General features: G+C 37.2%; 1 protein-coding gene and 1 pseudogene across 2 annotated transcripts; both read right to left on the minus strand.

Moving 5' to 3' along the window:
• Window positions 1-879: 879 nt before the first annotated feature.
• LOC137735366 (serine/threonine-protein kinase EDR1) lies at window positions 880-7,805 on the minus strand. Of its 2 annotated transcripts, none has more exons than XR_011068642.2 (13): window positions 7,133-7,805; window positions 6,246-6,686; window positions 5,937-6,040; window positions 3,351-4,357; window positions 3,229-3,269; window positions 2,891-2,959; window positions 2,694-2,794; window positions 2,329-2,407; window positions 2,143-2,249; window positions 1,988-2,056; window positions 1,825-1,874; window positions 1,566-1,742; window positions 880-1,467 (listed from the first exon to the last, which is right to left on the minus strand). XR_011068642.2 is itself a non-coding variant. In XM_068474791.2 (13 exons), exons 1-13 carry the CDS (start codon window positions 7,562-7,564, stop codon window positions 1,365-1,367), a joined length of 2,772 nt encoding a protein of 923 aa, XP_068330892.1. In that variant the 5' UTR covers window positions 7,565-7,805; the 3' UTR covers window positions 880-1,364. The 2 variants fall into 2 exon arrangements, 1 of the variants encoding a protein (XP_068330892.1); XM_068474791.2 differs by having other exon boundaries at window positions 2,143-2,241.
• Window positions 7,806-9,950: 2,145 nt separating this feature from the next.
• LOC148690996 (glycine dehydrogenase (decarboxylating), mitochondrial-like) lies at window positions 9,951-17,450 on the minus strand (annotated as a pseudogene).
• Window positions 17,451-18,745: the final 1,295 nt, after the last annotated feature.

The raw sequence follows: 18,745 nt of genomic DNA on the forward strand, positions 1-18,745 counted from the left end.
ATCACAAAAGCAAATTAAGGGTTAACTTGTACAAGTTAAGAGTGTAATCAAACTCTTCATTTAGTAGTATGTATCTTCATGCCTCCCTAGAATTGGGGCCTAGGCGACTGCCTCACTCGTCTCTTCTCAGGACCAGCCCTATTATGATATTATATAATGACACAATCCAAGCCCCACCCTTGATTAGCTTTTGGAAGACAATGTATGGCACTTCACTTTTTCATGATGCAACAATTCAAACACCAACATCATCGGCCGCACAGTATTGACTATTGAGCTTTGCGAGCACTGAGGCAGGCAAGCAGGGCAATGCTTTATTGGAGGGATTGTAAATTTGTAACCATCGACATTGAGGTAGGCACCGACGATAGGGACTACAGAGGAGAAGCATTCCCGTGAAAACTTGTGGCAAGTTTATACCAAACGTTTTCAAAGTGACAAGTGACAAGTTGGGGGGATTAGGCTTTCTTGGGTGCGAACAACTAAACCACATGGCCGTTTGATCGCACAAATACACTACTTTGTAGTCCAATCCCATGTGGTGCCCATATATGGGCTCATTAGGACCCAGTAAGATGGTCATGAACTCATCAAACTGCTTTTGTTTGAAAATATTTCGCTCCTTAGATGTATGAAGTCATTCATTTTAGCAGACAAATTAGAATATGAACATCCATAAACTATTTCTCTTTGATTTTTATGAGACATTTTTGTACATGTCAGAGAATTGCAATTTATATCATTACTTACATATCAAGGGGATTATATTATACATGCTTGCATAGACAGTACTTATAGAAATGGCACTATCTTAGTAACAAATTGACATCAAAATGCAGCGTCAACTTGTAAATAAGCAAGTAAATGCACAATCGTAAATAAGCAAGAAATTCTTTCTTCTTTCTTCTTCCTCCAAATGTATTTACTCTCTTTTTTTTCTTTTCACAATAGCATATGCAGAGATCATATGTTTACAATTTCTCAAATGAGACCTCCACCCGAACACAATTAAGACTTATTAGTCTTTTTCTTCCCCCTTTTTCCTTTTTTTTTTTTTTTCCTACAATTTTTTCTTACGTGTAGATTGATTGATACAACCTACTAATTACTACTGCTAGAGACTGATCGAACATCTTCAACAGAATTGGGAACCTCCCGACTGCTCCTTATGCAGTATAAAATCAGGGAGGATTTCCCACTCTGTTCGGTATACAGGTTGTGCTGAGCTCCCACTTTGACTGAGCCAACACTGCCGAATCCAGCATCGAGAAAAACTTGCGCTGCTGCTGCGCCCTGACTCTTCGAGACAAGGTACAACTTCCGATTATTAACACGGTGATCAACTTTTTCTTTTGTTTTTTGGGTTATTCAGTCATTTGATTTGTAGAGTTTATTCTTCCAACAAAACGTTGAAGGCATCGGAGGCGAACCATGAGTTGCGAGAAAGATGGCCGTAAGTTTGGCTCTCTGAAAAATAAACAAACCAGTAGTAATTAAAAGGACTCAAAGTTGTAGGACTAGCCAAACCCAGTTATAGTATAAAACAATGGGAGTCTATAACTTACGTTTGCCAACAATCATGTATTATCTCGGAAACCACTGGATCGATGTCCTCTGGAATTTCAAGACGCCTGTTTTGGAATCCAACGGCTCCAACAACCTGCATGGGGTTCAATCCTTTCCATGGGACGCAGCAAGTAGCCAGTTCCCATAAGATAACACCGAAGCTGTACACATCACACCTGAAAGCAGGCAACATGCAAAGCTTATGTAAACCTCCAAAGTGTATAATTTTCAAAATACAGCCACCTTTCAGCAACTTACTTCTCATTAGCTGGTTCATTCCTTAAAACTTCCGGAGCCATCCATTCGGGCTGCAATCAAATAGTACACAATGAGTACATAAAGCAAACGGGTACTTAGAATCTATGATGATACGAGAGGGTAATCAGATATTATATGAACATTCATGTTTAACGTATATTACCGTTCCAGCAGTAGACTTGGAAGACAGAAAAGTATGGTGCTTCGTGCGTGACAACCCAAAGTCACAAACCTGCATAATATAAACAACATATTTGAGAAAATGGAAATCAATTTTTTAACAAAAACTTAAGAATGTAAGTTTTGGTTTGAGTTGACCTTCACATTCCAATTCTTATCAACAAGGAGGTTTGGAGACTTTAGGTCTCGATGCACAACAGTAGGATTGCTAGTGTGCAGGTAATTCATTCCCTTGGCCTGAATAACTTCACGGAGCTCTGATTAAGAATCAAAAGGAAAGCAGAAATGAAAAACTACCAAAATAAGAAACAAAAATGTTTTTACCACATCAAGAGCCATTCGCATTCGCCTCCTTTCATCAAGTTGAGAATTGGGACGATGCAGCAATCTATATAAACTCCCCCTGTATACCAAGTGAATGTTTTAAGTAACAAGACGAGAATGAGATGAAACAGATAATGGAACAGCATTGCAGAATGTAGATGTCTAGTTTGTTGGAAAAAATTTCCTAGCTCTATATACGAATTTGTTATTTGAAAGGCCTATTTGTTGCCTAGTTAGGTTTGCATCATGCATACACATAATGTATTTTTTACTTCGTATGATGTTAAATTACATCGTGTTCATCATTCAATTTTCAGAATTATATAAAATTTGATAAATAAATAAAAAGTGATTGCGAAATTAACCTGGGAAGAAACTCTGTCAGGATAGAGAAATGTGGAGGGCGAGTAACTGCCCCCATAAAAAGGACAACATTGGGATGTCTGAGTCTCAACATAATTTCTACCTGCATGAACAAACACCAAGAATCAATTAATAAAAAAACCAATGAATTTGAACTTTAGGCTCATAATACATCCATAAAATTAGAATTGGAGCTTACTTCACATTTAAACTGAACTAATGCATCACCAGAAAAATCTTGATCTAAAAACTTTTTCACAGCTACTTCCTGTCATGCAAAAAGTCAACACAGACCAATAAACAATTTGAAAATAATAGAACCCAATAGCAGCCATATTCCAGAATTATAATAATAATAAGTCTCATGCCATGAGCAACCAACATCTTAAGCATTAACGTTTAGAAAAGTATCACAGTTCAAAGTACAGACATCTCAACGATTATTGACAAAATATTGATGTTTGAGAATCATACAAACACTTTGAGAGCTAGAGATACAAAGAAAATATGGGAAAGTATAAGATGAATAACACTTACAGTGCCATTCCAATCTGCATGATATACCTCGCCATAGGAACCTACAAAACCAGAAATTATATTGATCCTGTTTTTACAAAGTATTCCAAATTTAAGCAACAAAATTCTGAACCTGTGCTTACCAATGCCAATGCGTTCACCAATCTGAAGATCCTCCCATAGAATTTCCCACTCTGCAACTTCCCCTAGTGCGGGATACCTCTCATAGTGACTATCACAACTAGTACACAGGCCACTATTGCATCTGTCCATTGGCTTACTCACTGATTCTTTATACTCGTTAAAAGCTTCGGAGTTCATTGGGGGATTATCAAGAACAGGATTACAAATCTGGGTTGTTTCACTAGTTCCACCAGACACGATTACAAATCCCTCCTCAACAGTATCTAAGAGAAGAGAAAACTTGTTTGTCTCTGATTCATTTCGTTGCTCAGCTAAATCCAAGGAAGATTGTTTCAGCAAGTTATCAAAATTGGCATAGCTCACTTCAGCAGCAGTTTGAGTGGACAGCTCATTGCCTGATAATAATTGGACCAAATAATTATGAATCCCATCATCTACAAGTTTCCCATCTGCATTCATTTGACCAAGCAACTTGTCTTCATGCAGATATTGAGGATTCATATCCGAAAATAAATCTGCAGGAGGTGATGCACCACTTTCCAACAAGACAGCATGTAGTTTTTGTGCAAACTCTGGGTTCTTTGCTGCACTGATGACATACTTTGATACATTTTTCACTTTCCTTTTCTGTGCAGATGTGGCTTTTTCAGTTGTACCCGATGAACTTTCACATGATTTACGAAGTGATCTAAGGGGAGTCCCCATATCACTGCTAGAACTCTCCATTTGGTTTTCGTCAACAACGATTCTTCTATCATCTTTTGTTTGAATGCCTGCATATGATGCTTCTTCTGACCGTGAGCTGCCAGCTCTAGAAACTATGTCAAGATCAGAAGGAACTGCTAACATTCCACTGCCCTCAGCTTGAGCCAAACACACATCTTTGGGCATTTCGGTGGCATCTTGAAAGCTCCTTATGGCAAAGAAAGAATTCGGGAGCTGACTAGTAGGCACCTCGGCAGGAATTAGTGTTCCAGGTGCACCCATCAAATCAATAATATACTCACTGCACCGAGTAACAAACCCATTAATCATCATAAATCCAGGACATCTTACAGCCTGCACTAATTCACCTTAGCAAGATGAAAAATGTGCATGGGATTGTAGGAGCAAAGCAGCAAACAAGAGCATGCACCTCTAATTCTAACATCCATTACTTAAACATGATGGTAAATTCAAATCCAACAGCTTAAAAGTAGAGGTACATCCGAAATGAAAAGAACTGCAGAGATATCGCAATGACATATGAATTTAACTTTTCAACGGGGACCAAAATAAAAAAAAACATAATTACTCTTAATCCAAGACTCCAAGAAACTTCATTAAGCAATATGTCTTGCAGAAATAACATCAGCAGTTTCAAGAGCTGTTCAAAAAGCAGAGAAAAATTGGTGTATGTTGAACTATATTTGCCATACTATAATTGGGTTCCTGTGTCTTAAGGGAACAACCAATGACCTACAGTTTGTGGACAAACACATTGGGCATTGGGCAGCACCAGAAAAACCATTCAGACACAAGGACACTGCTAACACGTGTTTGAACATGATTTTCATGTTTGATTCACATGCCAAGCAAGTCACATAAAAAAAACAACCTAGATACTAGTAAATAGGTCTGGGCCTCTTGGTGTTAATAAATTTTGAACGATAAAAGAGTATCTCCTACAATATTGGACACAGGTAATCTGCCTATCAAGCATCCAGATTTCCATTATCAGAATAAGAGCTGTGCTAAACAAATCATAGTAGCTATAGATTGAGCTTGCAGCTCTCACCTTTGGTACTCCCCTTACCCATGGCACCCCCCACCACACCTGATAATCTGAACCCCTCATAAACACCCCCCGGGACTTCACCACTGTTATTTACAATCCCACTTGACCAAGCATGACATTATGTAAAACTAACAATTCAGTGACAAGCATAAGGCACATAAAATGTCATCTAAAAGGGACTACATCAATACAGTTCCTCCTCAATACAATTGTGTTGGAAATTGTTTCAGGAAGTTAGAGCTAGTTGGGTCATTCGACTCATTCCAAGTGGTTGTTTTGAGCTTCTAAGCACCAAGTTTGAGGCTTTAGAAAAGGGGAGGAAAGCTAAAGCTTTGTGGGGCTGTTTGGTGTTGGCAGTTTTTTGGAACATTTGGTTGGAATGTAATAGAAGATTTTTTGAGGATTATAATGGAGTCGGGGTAGCAGAATTATGGGGTAGAATAAGATACTGGGCAGCCCTCTGGGCATCAGTTTCAAATGAATTTAGGGGTTATTCTCTTTCTCATATAGTGTGGGATATGTTAGCAGCCGTAAAATATTTTGGTTGAGGTGATGTACTTGTAAATAGATCTTCTTGAGAGGTTTTAGCTAGTTTTGCTGGATGGTGGATTTCTTATCCACTATTTTGTAATTCATGTTATTATTTTAATTAAGTGTTATCGTTTCTTCTCAAAAAAAAAAAAAAAAAAAAAAAAAAAAAGGGGACTACATCACAAAATTTACATGCACCAAAGTTATCAGAAAATTATGCAAAAAAAAAAAAAAAAAAAAAAAAAAAAAGGAGAAACTTTGAGCTGGAGGCCACTACCTTCCACTATCAATTTTAATCAAATTTACAGCTCCATCATCAGTACCAGTGTAGTAGCTACCTTTGACCAGCATACATGGAAGGTTTATCTTATCAGCCAGTACCTAGAACCAGAAATACGAAACATTAGCCACAGAAAAATTCCCCAAAAGGACAACAAAACTTCACAAATTTATTCCATAATGTCATCAACTTTTTTCCAAAAGAAAAAAAATAGGATGAGAGTCGGATTTTGAGAAAAACCAGTGAAGATGCTAGTAAGTTACATGGTGCACAATGAAAAAAGTAAGTTAAGAAAACCATCACAACCTTAAAGAGCAGGGCCCTGTGGCGTGAAAGTCCAACATCAATAAGTCCAAGGGGAAGAATGATAGTTTTCATCGAACTCCGTAACTCATACCTCCTCACTTTCCACCTTCTCAAAATTTCATCAGCATCGGCAACTGGACCACCCATTCTATCAACAACAATGTCAGCAATTTTCTGAATCAAACCGCTTAAAAGGACACCATGTTGAGAAGTCCGTGACTCTAAAAAGAGAGCAGATGCTCTTTTCTCAAGTTGTTGCAGATCAGGATCAACCAAACGGTTCACTAATATAACGTCATAATCAACATTCTCCGAGACAGATACAGCTTTAAGATCCACCAACAATGGCATCTTGCCTTGTCTAAGCAAGTTTGTGGTCATTCCATACACGTCATAAAATCCATCGACCACCTTTTCATTATAATCTACAACATTCTGGCTCTGCGAGTTATAGATATACAATTAGTTAAAAACCTAAAAATCATCACAATTGACAATACTAAACAACAATATGCAACATAAAGTAATTTCCATATGAACCCAACTGTTATCCTTTAACCAAATGCACCAATCTTACGGACATTATTAGGTACCGAAGCTACCAAGAAGCGCCCACCTAACACGACTAGCGTGAATGATTCAACACGAAATTGTTATGAAAATGTCACCATAAGGAATACAAAGCATTCCATAATTCAAGCTATCAAACACTAGTACCATCTCCCCTAGTTAGAAAATGATCCCAAAAGAAAATGACAAACCATAGAAGCATAGAAATTAAGATCCTAAGTTCACAGAAAACCTAATCCACTCCAATTCGCACAGACTAAGTCGTTAAAAACGAGAAAATTAAGAACCCTAGAAAAATTTCTGTGAGAAAAACGTACCCAGTAGCGAAGCGAGAGCATCTCGAAGGGAGCTTGAGTGTCGGTGACAGTAGACGCCGAGCAGCCGAGGCTAATCCGCTTGGCGGCGTCGATCTGAGCCGTCTCGGGGTCATCGCGCGAATCGGGATCGGAAGCGCTGATCGCTAGGGCCAACTGGACCTGAAACTCCTCCTCCAAGAAATTGAAATCCACGCCCACGCCCCCGCCGCTACCGCTACCACCACTCTCCCCACCAGCCGTCCGATCACTCACCGATTCCACGGCGGTGATTCTCCCCATTGTAGCGGAGCCCGTGGACGACGCCGGAGAAGAAGCTGGCAGATTCAGATTCGCGCTCGGACTCGTCAAGGGTCGGGCCTCCGCCAATCTCTGGTGCTCATTGAGTCCGCCGCCGATGTGAAGCTTTCTTAGTAGGTGCTTCATCTTCGACATGGATCATCAATGGAAATTACGAAATCCTCCTCTCTCTCTCTCTCTCTCTCTCAAAGTCTCTGTCTTTCTCCTCCCTGTCGACAGGATTAAGCTGCGCCCACTAGAAAACAAAGCAGATTCGCTTAACCTGCGCACCCTTCTTCGTCAAGCTACCACCGCTTAGAGAGAGAGACTCAAAAATTAACCGCATTCCCTCCAACACGCCTAATAAAAAGAAACTCCATGAGGTTGAGGCCAATTCGACCTTTTTTCTACCTATTTTTTTATTTTATTTTGTACTATTTTTTTGTTTTTTATATTTTCACCATCCCCAACTCAAGTGCAAGAACTCTTCACTCGATCCTGACCGTTGATTTCACTTGATCATGACCGTTGATTATGTGCGATGAGATTTGGATGTGTAGATGTTGGATACCAACGGTTGTGACTGTGATGATGATAATGGTGTGTTTATGGCTCTTTGTGATCAAAATGGCATTTGCTGAGTGGACTTCACTCCATCTTATATGCATTGTTCAATTAGTGATAAGATAGTAAGAAGGTAAACATCTTTCCTTTTGAATTGATTTTGTATTTATGATTTAGAGATTGTGCGCTTTAGGATTTGACAGATATAATAGATGCATACTGAGAATATGACGATTGTAAAATGTTTATTTAAAATTGAAGTGTAAAACAAAACATAGAAAGAAGTGAAGTGAGACTTGCCGCTATCCTTTTTCATATTGTGTAGATTTTATATTTACGATTTATATATAGTTAAATTTAAAACTTGATAGTCGTACCGCTTACATATTGAGAATACAATCATTCTATGCTACTTTTTTTCTTTTTTTTTTTTTTTTTTGAACAAACTATATTTTTTTACCCCAAAGGATGGTAGAATAGGCTAAGCCTCACAATATACTAGCAATAATGTGGTTCAAATTTGCCGTAGAGCCTAGTACCTACTAGTAATAGTATTTTATCTATTTGCATTTCTTATTATGTCTTAATCAATGGTTAATTATTCATTTAATTTTTGTTTAGAGGACCCTACTCTCTCTCTCTCTCTCTGTAATACAAAAATTTGAAATAAAGTCTTGGAATAAGAAGTTTTGTTCCCTTTATGTATGGGCTGGCGATTCAAATTTGGAACGCAATCGTCAATTCGCCATACACCAAGGCTCGTGTATAAACTCGGAGTCCATTCCAAAGTTGTGGTCTATAATCATATTCTTCTTTTTTTTCCTTTTTTTATTTTACTTGATCATCCCGTTTCCTTACCTAGTGACCAAGAAATGCATGGTCATCTACTCTTGAATTTGGATGCGTTTTTAACGTTTTAATTTCAACCCTTAATATCAAATTCAAACGTGAATAACTAAGAATCATAGGTTTCCAAGTAACTAAGAGATCAAGACCCCTCCAATTATATTGTTTTTAATTATCATTTTGTTCCGAATATGATTTTTTGGACCAATTAGGAAACCCTTGCCGCTTTTATTGATTATATATAGACACTGCTAGATCTAGACCGTCAGTCTCTCAATTCTTACCTTCCAATCTCTTCTCTTGCGATCTTCACGTCCAATTTGCTCGAGCTTAAAAAAAACCCTAGCTTTCAGAAAACCCTTCGTTTAGTCGAGGAGAAGTAGAAACAATGAATCTTGCAAACATTCTTCAAGAAAAGACGAGTACGGTCATCAAGAAGTTGAGCAAGTCCCAGTGCTCCAAGAGAAGTTACACAGCTTTAAGCAAGTCCCAGCGCCCCCAGAAAGGTTATATCAATGCATGTTTACGTTGGACAAGAACGAAAGCTATATCAACTTCCTTTGAAGTATCTCTTGAATCCAACTCTCCAACAACTCATCAAGAAGTCGGAGCCGGATGTGTTCGATGCAAAGATTGAAGGGCCAATTGAGCTTGCATGTACGAGCAACACCTTCGATCAGTTGCTCAAGATCTTCAAAAAGTAGTAGATTGCATGCACGCACTGCCTTGTTTGATTAATATTTGATTACTTGTACTTTCTTTTGTACTTCGAATTAATTTTTATATTCGAGTTTTATAAGTTGTTGATTCACGTATAAAATACTTACGTTGCCATCAACAATTTGAAGTTCTTTAATTTTTTTGAGGAAAAAAGTGAGATTCTTTTAAAGTTTAACAAAGTATTTTTGTAACTGGACATTAAACAACCACAACAAGTCACAATGAGCCATGTTTTAGTATTAAACTTAGTAGAAATATTTATCGTATTCACATTCGTGTGAATTCAACATAAGATATCCAACAAAGTGGAGACTGAATGTCATTATTAGATGGACTGATCATGTGCTCTCGCAATGTGCTTTTTAAAATTCGAGGGAACAATGACTGTGTTGAGTTCAAAGCACTGAGCCCAAGAGACTAAGCAGTGGCTGCTGCTTGTTCCTCCACCGCCTCCGGCTGAAGGGTGCAGATGAGGTTACGGTCACCATACACATTGTCAACACGTCCTGATACAATAGTTAACGAAATCCAATAGTCAATAAACGCAATCAGACAATACCAGCAAACACTTAGCAACTAATTCCATGCCACTGTAATTTCTTTATTTTTGTTGTAAGTTGCGTACCTGTAATAGGCCAGATCGAACTTGGAAGAACGGAGCCAGGAAGTGAGGAAGGCTGCATATTCCCGGGACTATGGTCCATGCATCTCCCATGAGTAGTCATGGCGCGTGAGAATTAAGCTTCCCGCAGAAGGAGTTGAAAAAACCATTTTATACTTACGTAAAATGAGTAACTTATAGTCTTGGAGGAGAGAAATGAACAGAGCCTTTACCTTAAGGACATTGTTCTGAAGATCGGCTTTTTGATGAGTTGGATATCCAACGGTTAGGATTGTGGTGATGATGGTGGTGTTTTATGGCTCTTTGTGACCAAGATGGCATTGCCTTGTGCAAGTGGACTTCACTTCACTCCATGTTATATACATTCTTCAATTAGTGATAAGAATAAGATATTAAGAAGATAGACATCTTTCCTTTTGAGTTAATTGTATATTTATGTTTAGGTATTGTGCGCTTCAAAATATGTGAGACGTAATACATTAGTAGAATACGACAAATGTAAAGTGCTGGTTCGAAATGAAAGTGTAAAACAATAGATAGAAAGAAGTGAAGTGGGACTCACCACTATCACTTTTTCTATTGTGTAAATTTTATGTTTTCCATTTGCGTATTGTAAGATTCAAAACTTGATAGTCATAATGCAAGCATACTGATAATGCAATTATTCAAAGCTATGAGATGAACTTTAGTGTCTACTTAAATTTAATAATATCTCTCACATTTTAGAGGAGATATTTGATATCGTAACTCCCACTCTGCTTATGTAATTAGTGACCTCATTAGGATATACTCATTAGGATCCTGTAATTTGATTTTAGCATTTGTTCATGTTTTTAATGCACGCAAGCTCTCACCGTAGTGCCACTGCCTAGTAGTAATAGTATTTTATATATCTAATTGCAATTCTTACTCAATTATGGTTAATTATAAATTTAATTTTTGTTTAGGGGCCCTACTCTCTCTCTACTCTCTAATTCGAAAAAAAATCTTAAAATAAAACTGGTTTTGTTCCATTTTGTGTATGGACTTGTCCAAATTTGGAACCCAATCGTCACTCGGCCATACGCCAAGGCTCGTGCATAAACGCGGAGTATATTCCAAAGTTATGGTCTATAATCAATATTATCTTTTTATTTTTCGTTTTCTTCCATGGATTATGATTTTTTCGGACTACATACATCATGTAAACTAAACTATGGTGCACTCCGAAGAAGTGTTTTAACACGGACAATGTTGGAGAGATCAAAATTTTAAACTAAATTTGCAAATCAAATAATGTGTCACAAATATAAAATAAGCATGTTAATTAATGTTTGAGTAATAATCAAATCATCAACAACCACGTCATTTATTTACAAATTTAATTTAAAATTTTAGTTTCTTTAGCATTATCCTTCATTTTTAACACAGATACACAAATGATTATCCCATCACATAAGCTCCATCTCAAAGCACCAAGCTGAATACGTAAGCGGTGGTCGCCGCTTGTTCCTCCACCGCCTCTGGTTGAAGTTGTAGTGCAGATGAGGTTGCGGTCACCACACACATTGTCAACACGTTCTGATACAGTATAGTCAAAGAAACTCAATCGTCACTAAAAGTATTCAGACGAGTACCTCAAACTCCTCCACAAAATTGAATTCTACGCCCACTAGAAAATCTAGCTAAGATATAAACCCTCCCACTATAGCGAGAGTTCATAGTTTCATCCAGATTCTTTACCTAGTGACAAAGACATGCATGGTCATCCATTTTTGACTTTGGATGCGTTTTTAGCGTTATAATGTCAACCCTTGATATCAAATCTAAAGGTGAATAATAATGAATCATTTGTCTCCAAATAAACTATTTATCAAGAATCCTATAAATAATAATATTGTTTTTTATTCATCATTTTATTCCGACTCTTATGATGTTTTTGAACCAACTTGGAAACACTTGCAGACTAGGATTTGGAAACCCTTGTCGCTTTTATTGATTATATATCAACGCTGCTAGACCTTCAGTCTCTCAGTTCTTGCTTTCCAATTTCTTGTCTCCAATATATCTTCACGTCCAACTTAAGCCTAGTTTTAAAAAAAAACCCTAGCTTTTTCCCTTTCTCTTCTCTCCAATCCGTGCCTTCCAGTTTCTTCTCTTTCCAGTTCTCACTAAACCCTAGCTTTCAGAAAACCCTTCGTCTAGATGTCGAGGGGAAGTAGAAACAATGAATCTTGCAAATATTCTTCGAGAAAAGACGAGTACGTTCGTCAAGAAGCTGAGCAAGTCCCAGTACTCCAAGAAAAGTTACACAGCTTTAAGCAAGTCCCAGCCCCCCAAGAAAGAATATATCAATGTGTACGCTGGACAAGAACGAAAGCTATATCAAGTTCCTTTGAAGTATCTCTTGAATCCAAGTGTCCAACAACTCATCAAGAAGTCGGAACTGGATGTTTTCGATGAAAAGATTGACGGGCCAATTGAGCTTGCATGTACGACCAACACCTTCGATCAGTTGCTCAAGAGTTTCAAAAAGTTGTAGATTGCATGCACGCAATGCCTTGTTTGATTGGTATTGATTATTTGTTCATTCTTTTGTACTTTGAATTAATTTTTGAAATGAAGGTTTATTAATTAGTTATTGATTCGGATGTACCGTGTCAAGTTAGATTAACGTTCCAAAAGCACATATATATCATATTAGCATTTTAGAATGAAACCCAGTACAAATATATATCATATTCACTTACAATAAAATATCGTATTTGCATTTGTATAAATTAAACATAAGACATCCAATCAAGTGGTGACCGTTAGACCAACTCATCATAGACTCTTGCAATGTGCTTTTTAAAATCCAAGTGAGGGAACAATGATTTTGTTATTCTTCCCAAAAGTGACAGGCCAAATAATATGCGCAGACTTTTTATTTTTTTTTTATTTTTTATTTTATTTTTTTTTAAATATGTTTCGACAAGAGGATGCCTAAACTATTCCTAGAGATTTAAACTTAGATGCAAGAGCGTCGGCACATTTCCGTGATAAAAAGATAATTCATAACGAGGATTACACATGTTATTAGAAAGATAATCGTCATCATCATAATGAGGAAATGAAAATGTCACTAGATGTGAAGGGCTGTGTTGAAGAAATTGTATACAATGTGGGAGTAAGAAGAAGAAATTGATGACGATTTCATAACATCGTGACCAGACATTGTGTTGAGGTAAAGCACCGAGCCGAAGAGACTAAGCAGCGGCTGCTCATTGTTCCTCCACTGCCTCCGGTTGAAGGGTGCAGATGAGGTTACGGTCACCATACACATTGTCAACACGTCCTGAAACAATAGTTAACGGAATTCAATCGTCAATAAAGGCAGACAATACCAAAATGAATGTATAGCAACACTTAGCTGTTGGAGTATGTGGCCAAGTGGACAAGTGTCCAAAAGACCTTTCGGCTAAAGAAAGAAGGTGGAGAACACCTTTCCTGTTTTGGGGAGAAAAAAAGGGAAAAAACCATTGCTTTTGAAAAAGAAATGTTTTTTGTTCTCTTCAACACCCGTAGGTGTTGGCTCATTTCGGTTTAAGAGAAGGAAACAATAGAGAAGAGAGAGCTCCTTTTTTGCAGAGAGCAAGGGAGAGTTGCAGAGAGCCTAAAACAGAAGAAGAAGTTGTTGCTTCATTTGATTGGTAATCATCAACCAAAGTAATTGTTGTTGTAATAGCTTTGAGCTATATGTATAGAGAAGAAATTATTCTTTACATTTCTTTCTCTATTTGTTTCTTTGGTGTGTGAGAGCTATTGGTGTATTGGGCTTTTGGGTTGTGAGATTGTCAACACTTTGTAAACTCCCATTTGGTTGATAGTGGATTATTGGGTGAGCTCCTACTGCTCCGAGGACGTACTCCAGTTACACTAACTGTGGAGGAACCTCGTTAAAATCTTTGTGTCTTTTATATTTTGTTCTTGCATTTTCATTTGATAAAATTTCCTATGGGTTAGCTTGAGTTGGTTCCATTTAGTTTGGTGCTATCCTAGCACAACATTAGCAACTTCCATGAAGCGGGGAAAGCAGAGCCAGGAAGCGGGGAAAGCTGCATGCATGAGCAGGGATGGCCGGTGAGGAGCTCCCTGCAGAACAGCAGAAGGAGTTCAAAAACTATTTTATACTTATGTATTGAGTAACTTATAATCTTGGAGGAGAGAGATGAACAGAGCTTTTACCTTAAGGACATTGCTGTGAAGATCGGCTTTTCCTTTCTCAACCTGAGCAAATCTCTTCTCTGATGGAAATTAGAGCATAACAAAACCCGTCTTAACTCGGCTTGCAAGCAAGAAACATGAATTACTTGGTATACATTAAGAATAAAACAGTAGTAAAAGGAATGACCAAAAAGAAAGTACTATTTAATATAATAGTTGATCAAACATGATAACAGTTGGAGTTTTTAGAGTCTTTTACGAAGAGTCCAGGAATTAATGAACAAAATAAATCTTATTTTTTTGTTAGACCATCAGAGCAGGAAAAAAAAAAAAAAAAAAAAATCTTTGTCTATTCATGGTTTGATCACGACAGTGCCAGGATATATATGTATGACATTGTTCGTCCATAACCCGACAGTTAGGGTTGAGCTCAAACTCAAAGAACCAAGCAGAAGACTTAACCGGTGGCTGCCACTTGTTCCACCACCGCCTCCTGTTGGAGAAATTTTTCATTATGACGTAGTGTACTACCCCGTGCACCGGTCACATTGAAAAATCTCTCCTCCAGATGAGGTTGCGGGTCACCACACACATTGTCAACACGTGATAGAATATAGTCAACGAATCTCAACCGTCACTAAAAGCATAAAAAACCTGAAACTCCTCCAAGAAATTTGTAATTTACGCCCACTAGAAAACCGAAGATGTAAACTCTCTACCACTAGTGAGAGTTCATATTCTTATCCAGATTTTTTACCTAGTGATTGAGGAACGCATGGTCATCCATCCTTTAATTTGGATGCGTTTTTTGCATTTGAATCTCAATCCTTAATATCAAATTCAAAGATAAACTACTATGAATCATTGGTCTCCAAGTAACTAAGAGATCAAGACTCCTATTATCAATATTTTATTTATTTATCATTTTGTTCCGAATATTATGATTTTTTGGACCAGTTTGGAAACCCTTGCAGACTAGGATTTGGAAACCCTAGCCGCTTTTTTTTTTTTATTATTTATAAATACAAGACCTTCAATCTCCCAGTTCTTGCCTTCCAATTTTTTGTCTCCAATCTTCACGTCCAACTAGCCCTAGCTTTTTCCTCTCGTCTCTCCAATCCGTACCTCCCATTTTTTTATCTTTGCAGTTCTCACTAAACCCTAGCTTTCAGAAAACCCTTCGTTTAGTCGTCAAGTAGAAGTAGAAACAATGAATCTTGCAAGCATTGTTCGAGAAAAGACGAGTACGTTCGTCAAGAAGTTGAGCAAGTCCCGTTACTCCAAGAAAAGTTATACAGCTTTAAGCAAGTCCCAGCTCCCCAAGAAAGGTTATATCAATGTGTACGTCGGACAAGAACGAAAGCTATATCAAGTTCCTTTGAAGTTTCTCTTGAATCCAACTCTCCAACGACTCATCAAGAAGTCGGAGCCGGATGTGTTCGATGCAAAGATTGACGGGCCAATTGAGCTTGCATGTACGACCAACACGTTCGATCAGTTGCTCAAGATCTTCAAACAGTAGTAGATTGCATGCACGCGCTACCTTGTTTGTTTAATATTGATTATTTGTTGATTCTTTTGTACTTTGAATTCATTTTTATATTTGAGGTTCTTTATTTTTCTGAGGAGAAAAGTGAGATTCTTTTAAAGTTCCTGAAGCTAATACCTTCTTCTCTGGTGTGTGTTTGTCTTTTTTATAAAGAAACAATATCATTTTACAAGGGTTTTTTTTATAACCGGACATTAAACAACCACAAGTCACGATGTGCATAAACTCTACGTACACCAAGGCTCGTTTATAAACTCGGAGTCTATTCCAAAGTTATGGCCTATAATCAAATATTATTTTTGAACTTTCGTTTTGTTCCAAATATTATGATTTTTGGACTACATCATGTAAAAACTATGGTGCACTCCGAGAAGAAAGTATATCCAACACAGACATGTACATAAACGATTACCACACATTATTTTTTTCCTTATACAATCTAGGTTGAATCTTACACGTTGTTTCGTTTGTTTTATTTAATGGGATGACTAAAAATAAATAAATATATAAAGATAAAAAAAAATGCGCACGGTTTATTATTTGGTATAACTGATTTACGACTGTCAAATGTTAGTAAAAAAATACATTAGGAATAAAACTTTAGTAGGAGTTTAATAAGAGAAATTTTAATTGAACCTATATAACCTCTTTTTACACCAAACTTAAACTTTAAATGTGAATTGTCTCTTTTACCCTATTACATAATTACCATCAAGTACAATATGAATTAACAATAAAACTAAATTTTTTCAATAAACCCACACCGAATAATCAAACCCACCACCACGCAATCTTTATCCTATGTTAATTATGGCTAAAGCTCAAAGAGCTCATAGAGTAAAAACAAGCTCTTTTATCAATGGATGGTAATTTGAAGTTTTAAATCCTCAAACCAAGGTATGAATCGATTTATGCAAGTCTTTTTCGCTTGATTTCAATTTTTTTTTTTTTTAAGTTTAGGAATAAAATTCGGTGATTGTAGAGTTTCTTATATTTATGTGCCTTGTGAATGTTCCCTTGTATTACATCTTTACTTCTAAACTAAATTCGTTTTAGGCATTAGAGAATTTCTTTGGTCCTAACTTGATTAGCTTGTGCAAAACATTAATCTACCTTGAATTTTGGTGGTCGATTTCGAGGAAGTAAAGTTCAATCTTCAAGCTTGACAAAAGAAGAATTCCAATAGATGCCAAAATCCTTGGATCTAACTCCAGAACAAAAAACATTGATGAATCTAAAATAACTATAACTACCTAAAAAATAATGGGAACTAGAGGCCAGGAAGATGACTTACGCTTTTCAAGACCCGTCTGAAATGCAAGTTGAGCAACGCAGCCAACTGGAAAGGGAATGACAGAAACCAAGGCCGGAAAGCCAAGCAATGGCCAGGTTACATAAACAGCAAACAGAAGAGCCATGACCTTGAATCCCATGGTAAGGAAAGCAGATGTCAAGTATCCTCTTATGCCGGTGATGGGACCCCATCTCTTTGGACTGAACTGCAGATATGGTCCTTGCACTGTATCAGTTACAAGCATGAATGCTGCAAGACCCATGTAAAATATGAAGGCAGGCATACGAAAGCACGGAACTTTATGCTTATGCAAATAAAAATATGGGGACATGGATATCAAGAAAACAAGATATGGAATATTCATAAACAAGTAGAAACTTCACCAAATTATTCAATTTGTCCACAAAAGTCGAACTCCAGAAAGCTTTCATTCTCATAAACAAGTAGAAACTTTACCAAATTATTCATTTGGGATTTTATTTTCTAAATGAGAGTAAAGATAAATTTATATTTTAAAATGGGTTTGTTAGGGTAGTTTAGGTAGTAAATTTGGGTTTAAAGAGATATTAGTTCTTTAATTAAAAATAATATGGGGAGAAAGAGTAAGTTGGATGTAGAAAGATGTTAGATGGGTTTAAATAAAATTTCTCGTATAATAATGATCGAATGACCAAACAGAAAACAATATGATAGTGATCAAACGTGATTACAGTTGAGCTTTTAGAGTCTTGTTTGCGAAGAGTCCAGGAATTAATCAACAATTTTTTTTTTCTTTTTTTAGACCATCACAGCAGGTCCATAACCAAAGACTTTGTGTTGAGCTCAACCTCAAAGCACCAAGCTGAAGACTTAAGCGGTGGCTGCCGCTTATTCCCCCACCGCTTCCGGTGGTCAACACGTCCTGATGCAATAGAGTCAACGAAACTCAATCGTTACTAAAAGTAATCAGACAAGTACCTGAAACTCCTCCAAAAAATTGAAATTTACGCCCACTATAAAATCTAAGATATAAGCTGACCAAGGAATGCATGGTGATCCATCATTGGATTTGAATGTGTTTTTAGTGCTTTAATCTCAACCTTTAATACCAAGTCCAAATGTGAATGATAAAGAATCCTTGGTTTCCAAGTAATTAAGAGATCAAGACTGCTACAATCAATATTGTTTTTTTATTCATCATTTTGTTCCGAATATTTATGATTTTGTTCCGAATATTATGATTTTTAGGAAACCCTTAAGGACTAGGATTTGGAAACCCTTGCCGCTTTTATTGATCATATATAAAGACTGCTGGACCTTCGGTCTCTCAGTTCTTGCCTTCCAATTTCTTGTCTCCAATCTTCACGTCCAACTAGCCCTATCTTTCAAAAAACCCTGCTCTCGTCTCTTCTCTTTCCAATTCTCACTAAACCCTAACTTTCAGAAAACCCTTCGTTTAGTCGTCCAGGAGAAGTAGAAACAATGAATCTTGCAAACAGTCTTCGAGAAAAGACAAGTACGTTCGTCAAGAAGTTGAGCAAGTCCCAGTACTCCAGGAAAAGTTACACGGCTTTAAGC

Source organism: Pyrus communis, chromosome 15 (assembly GCF_041283825.1).
Source record: "Pyrus communis isolate YQ-2024b chromosome 15, ASM4128382v1, whole genome shotgun sequence".
NCBI lineage: Eukaryota > Viridiplantae > Streptophyta > Magnoliopsida > Rosales > Rosaceae > Pyrus > Pyrus communis.

Excerpts from the sequence above, each read along its gene's own strand:
- LOC137735366 (XM_068474791.2), bottom strand. The coding sequence starts at position 7,564 with ATGTCGAAGATGAAGCACCTACTAAGAAAGCTTCACATCGGCGGCGGA. Across the intron at positions 3,270-3,350 it reads TGGTGAACGCATTGGCATTG|GTTCCTATGGCGAGGTATAT; the intron begins GTAAGCACAGGT and ends CTGGTTTTGTAG. Across the intron at positions 1,875-1,987 it reads CCAAGTCTACTGCTGGAACG|CCCGAATGGATGGCTCCGGA; the intron begins GTAATATACGTT and ends ATTTGATTGCAG.